This window comes from Corylus avellana, chromosome ca1, assembly GCF_901000735.1.
Source record: "Corylus avellana chromosome ca1, CavTom2PMs-1.0".
Taxonomy (NCBI): domain Eukaryota; kingdom Viridiplantae; phylum Streptophyta; class Magnoliopsida; order Fagales; family Betulaceae; genus Corylus; species Corylus avellana.
This window is the reverse complement of record NC_081541.1, coordinates 47,834,017-47,848,347: the sequence shown is the minus strand read 5'-3', so window position 1 is coordinate 47,848,347 and position 14,331 is coordinate 47,834,017. Positions and strand designations below refer to the sequence as shown.

The window sequence follows — 14,331 nt, the reverse complement described above, 5'->3', positions numbered from 1 at the left end:
TTGTTATCCTTGACATGCAAGATAGTAATATCAAACAAGTCTGGAAGGAGATCAAGGTATAATATTAAATCTTACATTTCCTTTTATTTCTTCATTATTGTTAAATTTATAAGTCAAGACTTTCTTTCTTCTCTTTTAACGATTTTGTTTTGACAGATACTCAGCAGGTTGAAAGTCCTTAATCTAAAAAATTCCAAATTTCTCACCAAGACACCAAACTTCTTACAATTCCCAATTCTGGAGATACTGATACTTGAAGGTTGCACAAGTTTAGTTGAGCTTCATGAGTCCATTGGAAATCTAGAAAGACTTGTTTTGCTAAATTTAGAAGGATGCCATAACTTAAGGAATCTTCCGGGAAGTACTTCTAACTTAAAATCTCTTCAAATTCTTAACTTGTCTGGCTGCTTAAAACTTGATAAGCTACCAGAGCAATTGGGGAATATGATAGTTCTAACGAAATTGCATGCGGACAGAACTGCTATTATGCAACTCCCTGCCTCCTTTGGTCTTTTGAAGAATCTCGAAACTGTGTCATTATCAGGATGTGAAGGACAATCTTCAAAATCTTGGTTATCGCGTTTCTCATCGTGGATATCACCAAAAAGCTCCAATCCCTTACATTTCCTCCCAGCTTCCATTTCTGGACTATGCTCTTTGAGAAGGCTAGATCTCTACGACTGCAATCTGTCTGAAGATGGGTTTCCAATTGATCTTGGGTGTTTGTCTTCACTCGAGGAATTGGATATAGGAAGAAACAATTTCCTTAATCTACCTCAGTGCATCGGCAGCCTTCCTAAGTTAACTACATTGATGTTAAGTGAGTGCGCGAGTCTTCAATCAATTTTAGAACTCCCCGCAAGTTTATGGATTTTAGATGCAAGTGGCTGCACATTATTAGAAACACTCCCAAATCTGTCGAACCTGAAAAGTTCGCCTCATCTTTACTTAGCATACTGTCAGAAATCCGTTGAGATTCAGAAATCGGTTGAGATTCAGAAATTGGAGAGTTTGGAAATTACAGCAATAATTCACCTGGCACATTACCACAATCAAATTACAGAAATTGGAGAGTTTGGATATAATTTGAGGAGTCGTTTTCCTTCGCAGGTTTCTCTCTCTCTCTCTCTCTCACTGTATTTGTGTGCGCACGTGTGCAGTTTTTATGTTCTGAACATCTTTTTTTTTTTTTTTTTTGAAATAGTTCCTGTCCATGGGTGACAAGGATCAAGGCATTTTCCTCCCTGGTTGTGAGGTTCCAAATCTTCGCTTGTGCCCTGAAAGGCACAAGCGAAAGGCACCGAGACACCGACAGAACTATCTCGACGAAAGGCACCGAGACATCAAGTTGTTTGTGTTAGTGATGTTCCTGCTCTTGGTCACTTCAGTGGTGCTCAAGTCAGTGCAGCAACAATTCTTGACATTGCTAATGAGATAAAGTCCAAGACAAGAGGTCCTACCACATGTGCTGTGAGATAAAGTCCAATCTAGAAGTAGCAAAGCAAAATGATGAGGTGATTATATCCGAATATGATGTTGAACCCCATATCATTCTGGTCTTCAAAGTTCTCTGTTTGCTTTGCTTTCCCACCTCAAGTTCTTGCTTTGTTTTCACAGTTGAGGTGTGAAAAAAAATAATGTGTTTGAAAAGAAGTGTGAGAAAAACTGAAATTTTAAATTCTATTCTAATGATGCCGAAATTGGAACAAACCTTTGGGTGGAAATGGAGTGGAAAATATCTTGTCTGTGATAAGATCCTTTCTTTTTATGAAACTGGCTGCTGAAGACCGCTTGAGCAGAGCAGTCTGGGCTGCTATGCTTGAGAAGAGCACATTGGGTTGCTTCCGCTCGAGTGGTGGCTGTAGGCCGTAAAATTGAATATTGCAAAGTTTTGGGTACCCCGTATTCCAATAGTTAAAAGAAGCAAACTTTCATTTGGGGTTGTTCTTCTTACAATCATCGAATGGATCACTTATTGTTTTAGGTCTTCCATCCTATAGCATTGGCCCTTACATTTGGTTGAGGTTTATTTCTTGTGCCCTTGAGTTGTTTGAATAATTAAAAAAGTGTTCTTTCTGCTTGCATGAGAATAAATTGAGGGCTGTGGGAATGCTTATCAAAAAACCTCACTTGGCAATGATGGGAAATTTGAGTGAGTATTGGCACACCATTATTCATAGTCTGTTATCTACTTATATTTCTGACTGTACGAGCATGGTGCAACAAAAAAATTTCTTCTTTGCTTGTTCATTGTTGCTTCCCAAGCCTTTGACAAATGACAGGTAGAGTGAAAGAGGAGAGAGGACATGTTTGCTGTGTGATTTAGTAGCTATTTTCTGTTGTACAGATTTAGAATATAGATTCTACATTGTATTTTTTTTTCCGACTCAACTTCTATGAAAAGGTTCCTACCAAGACACTGAGCCCTTTCCTGACTTTTTGGGATATAAATTAAAATTTTGGTGTCTGTTAAAAGAATTCTATCTATGATTCTCGATGATTTTCAATGTATGATGCCTAGATATATATGTTTAGAAGATATAATCTGTTCAAAATCTCCTGTATTCTTTCAGTGATTCTGAAGGTTCGTTAGGCCTTAGATAGGAATGTGTAATTTGGTCAATCCCATTTTTATGTTAAATTAAAAAGTTAGATCAGGATTAGGTTTGCACCTGTAAATTTCTGGAAAATGTGTGGCATATGTAGTTTTGAGTCTCCCTTCATTTTACTTGCCCAAAAATTGTATCTGCATTGCTCATCTTGAAAAGCAATTGGACCAACTCCCTATAATAGACTTTGGCAAGATCTATGAAGTGAGTGCTTCTCCTGGTTGTCTATGTTAAGAAGAGAATTTGTACCTTAAGTACACCACCAAAACATGAGTGCTTCAATTGTGTTCTCCTGTTTTTATGCTTTCGGATTTCCTGTAGCAGAAATATTTTACATTGGCTCCTTCAGGCTTAAGTGCCAATTTGTGCTAATTCTGGTGATTTGAGTCTCTTTTTATGTTTGTTGTTTATGCACCAAATAGCCCCTTGATTCTTCAAGTTTAGGGGCAAGGAAACTTCGAGAAATGGGTATCATTGAAGAGTGCTAAATTGTTTATGCACTATATAACCTTTCCACTCTGCCATGAACAAAAGAGTTCCTTGCACAACTCTGTTATTGGAGTTAATAGGATCTGTTGCTTGCATTTTATTGGGCAAACATTTTGTTTAGGAATTGAACTTGCTTTTCTTCGCAATGCTCAGGAAGCATTGAAGCTCTCATCGCCCAGACCAAAGCTCTGGGATGGGGAAGATTATGCTTCCCTACTGGAATCCATTCCTTTGGGTAATCCAAACCTCTCAACTCATGGTCTAGTGGGACAACTCATCTGCCATAAACCCCTTGCCTCCATTGTGGTTCTGTCTACAACCACAACAGCTTGATTCTTTGCTGTCTCTTTTACCATTAAAGAAATCACACCTTGCAGGTATCTTTTTGCCTTTACTAAACAATAACAATATGAGTGCTAATTCTTATACCCACCACCATGTGACTTATTGGGCCACAGCCAGATTTAGTGAAGTGCCCCATCTGTAGTGGGAAATATCCATCCCTTCTGTCTGATTGTACTTCAAAAATTAAAAATAATAAAAAAAAGAGTAAACTGCACTTGTTTCCGAAACTGATACAATGATTTTCATTGCATAATAGGAATCAAATGTAAAAAGTAGCTCAGGAAAAAAAAAAAAAAAAAGATGAAGAAAGCAAAAGCATTCAGTGTCGAACTTCTCTTTTGTCTGCCATTAGAAGGAAGTTGAACAGTAGAAATAAGGTAGCAATGCTGAGGAAGAAAATCATGATCGCTTATTTTTCTGAGAGTATTTTGTGTGATGAATGCAATGTTACATACTACTTCAAAGGGAATCCCCTCAATTGCTAGCTTCCAAGCTGATGTTCACAGCTGAATTGTATTTTATTTGGAGGAGAATTTTCGATGATTTTTTGGAATAAGGCTTCAAGTGAAGCTAGAGTTATGTCTTGTAATCATGTTTAGCATAAAACTCTCTTTGTATGGATGGTTGGTGAGGTCTTGGGGTCCATTTCACCTAATGTGTCAAGCAGTACGTAGGTTGCTATGTTTGCCTGTTAATTTTGGTTTTTTATATTGCTTCTTGCTGCTTGTGTTGAGCCTATGGGACTATGGCTGTAAACGAGTTGAGTTGAATCGAGTCGAGTATTGGTTTTTTTGAACACTCGGCTTTGTAATGATGCTTTTTCTTTGACTTTGATCGCAATCGACCTCTTGATTTTTTATTTTAATTTTATTTTAAATTTACTTGAGTCCTTCTCACTAAATTGACTTTTAAATTAGAGAAATTTTTCGAAATTGCCGTTAATAAATAAATCCTCATCCCAATCATCATTGCCTTTTCTATTCAATATTGTAGGCTAGTTCACAGAATTTAAAACTGACTTAACGTTTGTTAAGGAGATAGTATTTCTTATGTACAACATTGAATTTACAAATTTTGCAGTAGTTATCCTTAGCTCTTATACCAATTTGTTGCAACAAATTAATTTTTCGAATCACAAATAAGCAAATTACACTTAACATCAAGATTTACATAATTCCGCTGCATAAGCCTATATTTATAGGTGGAGACTACTAAGAAGAAATTCTATAATAAAACTATTCAAAACCCAAAGCTTGACAAAAGAGAATTAAATCACTAAAGAAAAAAACAAAATAAGAAACTTTTTCTCTTGGCAACAAAGCCTTCAACAAATAGTTCTCTTTCACTTATCTTCTGCAGACTGCATAGCAAAAAATGATGCTCCCCCAGTACCCCACAGCAAATTTTGTTTCTGTTTTAGTTTTAGTTTTTTTTTTCTTTCTTTCTTTTACATGAGACGCTCGCTAAAATATGCAAACTTAACAGAAATATACACAAAATAAATATACACAAAATAAATGACAGGATGCAAATAAGCATTCTTTATGCTTTAGAAGGGTTTTAAATCTAGCTAAGGCCGGCTATGTTTGGCAATGGCCTCATACTATTCATCTAAAATTTAACTTCTAACATTCTTGCTTTTTACAACACATCGATCTATTTTTATTACTATTTAAATAAAAAAAATCAATACAAAACTCTCTTTGTATGGATGGTTGGTGAGGTCATGGGGTATTTTCACCTAATGTTTGCCTGTTTTGGTTTTGTATATTGTTTCTTGTAGCTTGTGGTTGAGTCTATTGAGCCCGTGGGGCTTTGACCGTAAACGAGTCGAGCTGAACCAAGTTGAGTTTTGGCTATTTGAATACTCTAGGTCTGTTTGAGATTGTGTTTGAGGAGCTTAAAAATGCTTTCAACACTCAAAAAGTATGTTTGAAAAAAAAAATATTCATTTGGTAAAAAAATTAAAAGCGTTTCTAAGGGTCCAAAAAGGTTAAAAATGATCAAAACGCACTTTTGGTAAAAGTTTAAAAATAAAACTTTTGCTGAAAAATATTTTTTTTGACTTAAAAACTTTATTATTTGGACGCAATTCCACACAGCACTTAAAAGACTAAATGAAAAGGCACATTTAGCATGTTTAGCAGCAGTGGGCTTAAAAGTTACCATCAAAATCACTTCATCCCTCACGTCAAAGAATAATAGAATTGAAACGTGATTTTTTTATATAAATCACCTCACACACTCCATTTTCACGCCAACATCTGACATTCATTCAAGGTTCACCGTATCCGCCACACAAATGGCTATAGCGAGTAAAATCCCAGAGGTGGTGTTGAGCTCCTCCTCCGGCAGCAAGGGCATGCCGGTGATTGGCTTTGGCACCGCCGCAGATTCCAACGACGGCGCCACCCTCAAATCGGCGGTCCTGGAGGCAATCAAGCTGGGTTACAGGCACTTCGACACTGCCTCTGCATATGGGTCTGAGCAGGCTTTGGGAGAAGCTATTGCCCAAGCACCACACTCGGCCTTGTCAGCTCCCGGGTGAAGCTTTTCATTACTTCCAAGCTGTGGCCTAGTGAGGCTCATCCTGATCTTGTTCTTCCAGCTCTACAGAAATCAGTTCGGTCAGTGATCTTGATTGTAATTTATGGTTGATTATTGTTAAGATAAATGCTAAACACACCCCAACTCCTAAACTCTAAAGTAGGGTCGACAATTTTTAACACAATCCATGAACCCAACATGAAATTAAAGGATAATTTTTGACATGACTCAAATCCGACACGCGACATAATAAATGGTAATTTTTGATATGACCCACTAACCCGACATAAACCCGATACAAAATTAGAGGGTTAGGTTTGAGGAGTTTGACCTATTTAATTAAATAGATCGGGTTATGGTTAACCTATATAGTCGTATACACATTCTTTGACATAACTCAAACTTGATATGCGAACATGAATTGCCACCTCTAATCTCAAGTGCACACTCTCTAACGTGGTACTAAAAATCAACGGTAAATTTTGAATGGATTGCTATTGGAGTTTGAATTCAATTACGATTTTTAGTGCCATGTTAGAGAGTATGCACTTGAAAGTGTGAAAGTGAAAGTGTGTGTGGCATTTATTTATTGTTAAATTACCACTTATCACAAAAGTTTAAGTTCATAGGAAAGAATAAATTTAATCATTTAATGAATAGTTTAACATTTTTTCTAACATGTGGGCTCAAACTCTCCTTTAATAAGTGAGGCACAATACGTAAAATATTTAATTAAAATAATAGGTAAGATGTAGAGTCAATTTTGAACTCAAGATCTCTGGTTCTGATGTACTTCTGGAATAAGTGATGATTGACCATAGTATCGGAGCAAAGGTCTTAAGTTTGAACTGTTTCTCCTTCATTCAACTCTCATTTCCATTATATTCCACGTGGGCCTCACCTATTATGAGAGAGTGTTAGACTATAAACTAAACAATTAAATATATTCATTCTTATAAACATAAACTTTTGAAATAAGCAGTACTTTAGTGATTTAGCAGCTATTATGATTTATGGAAAATCAACTAATTCAAGCAAATAATGTTGGAGTTGACCAATTTGTGCAGGACTCTTCAGTTGGAATACATAGACCTGCATTTGATCCACTGGCCCATCACTGTGAAGCCTGGAAAGGGGGGATGGCCTTTTGCAGAACAGGACATGATGCCCATGGATTTCAAGTCTGTGTGGGCAGCCATGGAGGAGTGCCAGAGACTTGGCCTTGCCAAGTTCATTGGAGTCAGCAACTTCTCTTGCAAGAAGCTTCAAAACCTGCTCTCCTCCTCCACTATTCCTCCTGCAGTGAATCAAGTGAGTCCAGTGCAGCAGCTTCAACTTTTCATTTTGACAAACGATATATTATTATTAAAAAAGATGATTATTATTTGTGTAGGTGGAGATGAGCCCTGTCTGGCAACAGAAGAAACTAATAGATTTTTGCAAGGCAAATGGAATTGTTGTCACTGCTTTCTCTCCATTGGGAGCAAAAGTGACTAGTTGGGGCACCAACCATGTTATGGAGAATGAAGTTCTCATGGAGATTGCAAAAGCAAGGGGGAAGACTGTTGCTCAGGTTTGTCTTAGATGGATATATGAGCAAGGGGTGACTCCTGTGATGAAGAGCTACAACAAGGAGAGGTTGAAGGAGAATCTGCAGATCTTTGACTGGGAACTATCAGAGGATGACAGTAAGAAGATCAGTGAAATCAAGCAGCACCGGATGATGCTCAAGGAGGAACTTATTTCAGCTCGTGGACCCTACAAGTCCATTGAAGAGCTTTGGGATGGAGAGCTCTGAACTTTAACCTTTAAGAGAGTTTGCTGCTTGCATGTAAAATAGGTTGATTTTTATTTTTACAAGTTGTTATTGATCCAAAGGTTGACTTTCACTCCCACATCTTTATAGTTGTATGACAGTCGTATGAGAGTGTACTAAATAGTATTATTCTTATAAAATATTTGTGGGATAAAAATACAGGACGTAGAATTTCTCTTTTGGAATATGTTACTAACTTACTATTTCACTTCTGACGAAAGGCACCGAGACATCAAGTTGTTCGGTTTGTGTTTCATTATTCTTGCAATTGGAAAATTTTTGGTCTTCATCCTTTAGAACAGCCGTTTGCATCTATTTTCAGAAATTTGAAACGAAATCTTTTCGAACCCTAGCCCCATTGGTTTATAGCTTCGATTTTCTGTGATTCTTTATTTCGTTTCTATATGTGGATTTTGGAAGGAAATGCTAGTTTAGAGAGACCCATTTGGGATTGGGTTTGATGTTGAAAGGGGTATTCGTCAAAATGGACCTGTAAGTGTTTTTTTCACTGTTTGTAGGACTGTTTCAAAACTTAATCCCCTTTGGGATTTTGTTGTTAATGTATGCGTGTAGATACTAGATATATTGATGTTTGAAGGTTTTGTGCAGTGATCAGGAAAGGAAGTTGAATGGGTTCAGAACCAAAAAGCAATTGGACCAACTCCCTGTAATATACTTTGGCAAGATCTATGAAATGAGCCGGGCTGTGTATGTTAAGAAGAGAATTTGTAGCTTAAGTATCACCAAAACATGAGTGCTTCAAACTCGGAATTCTTTCCCAGACTGGCTTTTGGGTACTGTTGATTTCATATTCGATGCATACTGAAAGGAGAAATTATTAAATTTATGTTGCCAAAGGCTGAAAATGGTCTGCAATATTTCATACAAAAATTATGCAAACTAGCTGGAAACTTTTGTGCAGACTTCCTCATATTTTTATGGATGACTTCAGAACTAATTGCTTCAGAACTAAACAGCATGATCTGCTTTGGGCATACACATAAAGTTATGATCTATCTAAAATTCCACTTATCGTACCTATTTAATCTGACATTTCTTTCTGCTTTACTAACAATTCAAATGAAAAGTATGAACAATGGCTGGATTATCTTCCCACTTATTTGTACTGTCCTGATTCTCATTCATTATAACTCTTCTTTATAATGTAAAGTTTCAAAGCTGTTGATATTGCAGCTGATATAGGGTATGACATTTCCTGTCTTACTTTGCATAATTAATGTCTAGTGCCACTGATAAGTAACCTGTTTGTATCTTTCTATAAAGAATACTTGCTTGTACTAGAAGATAGGTCTTCTCTAAGGGATAGATGTTGTTTGCTCTTCTTTATCCTTCTTGTTCTGCTGAAGTTTCTTTATTCACTTGTGTTCTCCTGTTTTTATGCTTTAGGATTTCCTGTAGCAGAAATATTTTACATTGGCTCCTTCAGGCTTAAGTGCCATCTGTGCTAATTCTGGTGATTTGAGTCCCTCTTTCATGTTTGTTGTTTATGCACCAAATAGCCCCTTGCTTCTTCAAGTTTAGGGGCAAGGAAGCTTTGAGAAATGGGTATCATTGAAGAGTGCTAAATTGAGATTTTGCCACTAATAACCTTTGTACTGTGCCATGAACAAAAAAGTTCCTTGCACAACTCTGTTATTGGACTTAATATGATCTGTTGTTTGCTTTTTGTTGGGAAGACATTTTGTTTAGGAATTGAACTTGCCTTTCTAGGTAATGCTCAGGAAACATGGACTTGGTATTTGGTGCCTTAAGCTATCTATGCAATTTCTCTATATTATGAAGCAAAGCAAAATGATGAGGTGCTTATATATGAGTATGATGTAGAACACCATAGCATTTTGGTCTTCGAAGTTCTCAGATTGCTTTGCTCACCCAGCTCAAGTTATTGCTTTCTTTTCATTGTGGCAGTGACATTCTTATTTTTTTGCTTGGAACAAAACTTTTGATGGAAATGAAGTGGAAAAAATACTGTGATAAGATCCTTTCTTTTTTTTTGAAACTAGCTGCTGAAGACCGCTTGAGCAGAAGCAATACAGCCTAGGCTGCTCTGCTTGAGTGGAGCACACTGGGTTGCTTCAGCTCGAATGGGGCATTCCGCCTGCTCCATGTGATACCACCACTCGAGTGTCCATTGAGCGGTGCACACTGCCTGCACCAAAGAATGGCTGCTGCTTGAGCAGTGGGTGTAGGCTGTCCCACATCATTAAATGAAGCCAATTTCATTTGGGGTTCTTCTTACAATCATCCAATGGATCAGTTAATAGTTTCCGTTAACAAGTCTTGCTAATGAGTGGAGAGTAGTTTGCCAAACAGAGCCCAAATTGCTGACATTTTAGGGCATGCTAATAAAGAGGATGGATTTGGATTTTAGGATCAGAAAGCAAGAAACTTTTATATAGGGTGATTGAGAGGCCATCACAAGCTTGACAATGAATCTCCCCTTTAATGCTTTTGTATTTTTCATGGCAATTTGAGAGCTATTCTTGAACATATTTCATGCCAAGGTTAGGAATTAGCATCATTTGTTTTATAGTCAAAATTGTGATATGGAATTCTTATGTTGATGTCTTTCCTAATTCTGTCAATGTCTGCATATTTTTAATTTCGAATGAATATAGGGAGCATGCACAACTGAGTAAGTTTATTTGGTATTTATTCTTAGCATGATTAGGAGTTTGCCCACAATTAGACCATGTGATTTATTCATAGTCTGTTATTGTATTAATATTTCACACTATACGAGCATGGTGCAGCACAAAATTCCTTCTTTTTTTTTTTTTTTTTTTTTTCTAAATAAATGAGGGAAAAAGGGATTACAGGGGATCAAAATTCCTTCTTTGCTTGTTCATCTTTGCTTCCCATATCTTTGGCAAATGGCAGGTGGAGTGAAACAGGGGAGAGGACATGTTGGCTGAGCCCTTTCCCAATTTTATGAGATATAAACCAAAATTATGGTAAATCTGTTAATAGAATTCTATATGTGATTCTCAATGTATTATGCCTAGATATATATGTTTACAACTTAAAAGATTGAATATGTTCAAAATCTACACTATTCTATCTATGATTCTGGAAGTTCACTAGGCAGATAGGATTATGTAATTTGGTAGATCCCATTTTTATATAATACCCTTAAAATTCAACAAATTAAAAAAAAAAAAAAAAAACTTATTAATGTATCAGTAGTTTCAATAAAAAAAAATCAAAAACCAAAGACGAAATAAAATTAAAACAAAAAAATAGAAATATATAAAAATTTAAAAAACACGTATAAATTAACTTAAACATATAAAAAAAAAAAAAAAAATCCAGTTAGAAAAGACTTGAACTAAAAAAAAATATAAATGCAAAATCAGTCAATGTGGTTGGCCTAAATTACAAATCTATTCGTATGACATAAAAAAATAAAATAAAATAATTCAGAGATTATCGGAATAGGCTAAAATAACAATTTAGTCTCAATAATCAAATTCCGTCAAAATACTTAACAGGTTTCATTAATGTATTACGTTATCACCAATAGAATAATGATACATGCCATTCTTAATTAAAAATAAATAAATATATGAACTAAAAAAAGATATAAATTATTATTATTTTTTTTTTTAAAAAAAAGGGTGGCTGCCATTTTTTTTTTTTAAATTTTAAATTTTAAATTTTATAGTTTTATATATTTATGTATGGTTATTCTAAGCGTGACAGAATCTTAAAAAATGCAGAAAATACTTGGAAGATCAATTTTAGCTTCGTCATAATTTAATATTATATAGTGGGAAATAATTTGGAAATGATATTTCTCTTCACTTTTATCATTTCATTTTCTACAAAACATCTTTGAGATTTATCTTCCACGTGGCTACGCCAGAGTTGATTGAAGGAAAGTGGATGGTAATTGCAAACAGCTGGAAAAGATTGGCATACAATTAATTGAAGGAAAGTGGATGGTAACTGCAAACAGCTGGAAAAGATTGGCCTACAATTAATTGAAGGAAAGTGGATGGTAATTGCAAACAGCTGGAAAAGTTACCTGGAATTACGAACATTTAACTCACAAGAGCCAGCCTCCTTTTTCAGTCAAGTTTACAGCAAGCATTTCCGTATCCATGGCTGCTCAAATCCGTTGGAATTACGACGTCTTCTTAAGTTTCAGAGGTGAAGACACTCGCAAAACTTTCACCGATCACCTCTACACCGCCTTGATGAATGCCAGAATTCGCACCTTCCGAGATGATGATGAGCTTCCTAGAGGGGAGCACATCTCTACCGAATTGATCAAAGCTATTCAAGGATCAAAGGTTTCTATTGTGGTTTTTTCAAAAGGATATGCTTCTTCTAGTTGGTGTCTTGATGAGCTTGTGGAGATCATACGCTGTAAGAATTCTATAGGCCAAACTCTTCTTCCCATATTTTATGACGTGAACCCATCCTATGTGCGAAAACAAACCGGAACTTTTGCCGAAGCATTTGCTGGGCATAAAGACCGGTTTCAAGCAGAGATGGGGAGGGTGCACAACTGGAGAGCAGCTCTTACTGAAGCTGCAAATTATTCCGGTTGGGATATCCAAAACGTTGCAAACGGGTATTATATATATGTTGCTGCATCATTATTATTACTATTTTACTTTTTGTCAACAAACAACACAAAATACCCCCTCAAAATGCAAAATACTTTTTAAAAATCTATCTCCTTCTCTTGTTGTAGGAATATTTTGACAAATTAACAGTGGTACCATTTAAGTTATTATTTAAAAAAAAAAAAAATTAGGATGGCCACACAGTTAAATAAAAATAAATTGTATATAGAATATAATCATATATAGAAAGGTAATTCTTAGTTGCATTACTTCATTGATGGTTTTCCGTTCCATGCCCATTATACCGGCAGAGTACATAATGATTTTATAGTAATGCTTTCCATGAAACAGTTAAGTTATGTATGGTACACGAAATGACGAAATAACTATTTCTCTCAAATTTCAGTTCTTAGTAAATATTATTTATTTATTTATTTAATGAAATAGTTATTTCGCGTATCAAACATAGTCTAAATGACTTTGTCATCCAAATGGAAAAAAAAATGACAAAAATTGTTTCCTTGCATGTCATTTGGTAGGATATATAAGAAATTGCATATAAATATATTTAATGGCATTCTTAATAAATTTGATATATATTACTTTATTGTTTACCACGAAAATTAGTCTCAAATGACTGAAATAATAATATCCTTTTGACACATATGACTCATATAATTTTCTTCATTTTCTTTACTTGTGCTCATGTTGTTCTTTTGTTTTCTTTTAAATTATATTTATCAGGTACGAATCAAGGTTCATCGAGAAAATTGTTGATGAAGTTTTGAGTAAAGTGAACAATGCTTGCTTGGATATTGCCAAACATCCAATAAGTATAGATTATCGTATTGAAAAGATGAAAGCTTTATTAAATCTTGGAAAAAGTGATGTTAACATTGTAGGCATCTATGGCATGGGTGGAATCGGTAAAACAACCTTAGCTAAAGCTGTTTATAACCAAATATATAATGGGTTTGAAGGAAGCAGTTGTCTTTTAAACATTAATGAAATTTCAAAACAACCCAATGGTTTAGTTCATTTACAAGAACAACTTCTTTCAGAAGTCTTAAAATCCAAGAACTTGAAGATTGCCAATGTTGATAGAGGAATCAATTTGATTAAGGAAAGGTTTCGTTGTAAAAGAGTTCTTGTTATTCTTGATGATGTGGATAACTTGAAACAACTCAATTTATTAGCCGGAAGCTCTGAATGGTTTGGTCCAGGAAGTAGAGTCATTTTAACAACTCGAGATGAACATTTGCTAACTGAACTTGGAGTACATGAAAAATATAAGGTCAAGGAATTGAATCATGAGGAATCTCTTCAACTTTTTAGTTGGCATGCCTTTAGGATGACTCATCCAAAAGAAGATTACCAAGAGCTTTCAATTGGTGTAGTTAATTATGTGAGAGGGCTTCCATTAGCTCTTGAAATTTTGGGTTCCTATCTATCTGGAAGAAGCACTATAGAATGGAAAAATGCATTGGAAAAACTACAAAAATATCCTCACCACCATATTCAGAAAATACTTAGAATGAGCTTTGATTCACTAGATGATGATACTGTGAAGGACACATTCCTTGATATTGCGTGTTTCTTTGTTGGTATGGACAAAGATTATGCCATCAAAATATTTGATGGTTGTGGTTTCTTTCCTGAAATTGGTATTAATATTCTCATTCAGAGGTCTCTTGTCACAATCATTGGCAATGGGTTGTGGATGCATGATCTAATTCGAGATATGGGAAGGGAGATTGTTCGTGAAAGATCATCCAACGATCTAGGAAAACGTAGTAGATTGTGGTGTCATGAGGATGTCTTACACGTGCTTAACAAACAAATGGTAAGAAGCATAATTAATCATTCATATATAAACACTTGAATACACAGACACATAATATGCTTGTTATATAGGTATTCATGAGTTTTG

The 14,331-nt window shown here is 35.4% G+C and overlaps 2 protein-coding genes, 2 non-coding genes and 1 pseudogene across 4 annotated transcripts; all 5 read left to right on the top strand.

Moving 5' to 3' along the window:
- The first annotated feature begins 6 nt into the window (after positions 1-6).
- Positions 7-9,628, top strand: LOC132165774 (disease resistance protein RPV1-like). Its single transcript, XM_059576458.1, has 4 exons — positions 7-56; positions 157-1,110; positions 1,205-1,514; positions 8,416-9,628. The coding sequence occupies exons 1-3, from the start codon at positions 15-17 to the stop codon at positions 1,436-1,438; spliced, it is 1,230 nt and encodes a 409-aa protein (XP_059432441.1). The 5' UTR covers positions 7-14; the 3' UTR covers positions 1,439-1,514; positions 8,416-9,628.
- On the top strand, positions 1,501-1,579 carry LOC132168317 (small nucleolar RNA R160). The gene has a single exon (XR_009438833.1). It is a non-coding gene; the product is annotated as a small nucleolar RNA R160 (small nucleolar RNA).
- On the top strand, positions 5,686-7,986 carry LOC132173890 (non-functional NADPH-dependent codeinone reductase 2-like; annotated as a pseudogene).
- Positions 9,613-9,691, top strand: LOC132168322 (small nucleolar RNA R160). The gene has a single exon (XR_009438838.1). It is a non-coding gene; the product is annotated as a small nucleolar RNA R160 (small nucleolar RNA).
- Positions 9,692-11,823: 2,132 nt separating this feature from the next.
- On the top strand, positions 11,824-14,286 carry LOC132163948 (disease resistance protein RPV1-like). The gene is made up of 2 exons (XM_059574340.1): positions 11,824-12,406; positions 13,146-14,286. The coding sequence occupies exons 1-2, from the start codon at positions 11,931-11,933 to the stop codon at positions 14,281-14,283; spliced, it is 1,614 nt and encodes a 537-aa protein (XP_059430323.1). The 5' UTR covers positions 11,824-11,930; the 3' UTR covers positions 14,284-14,286.
- Positions 14,287-14,331: the final 45 nt, after the last annotated feature.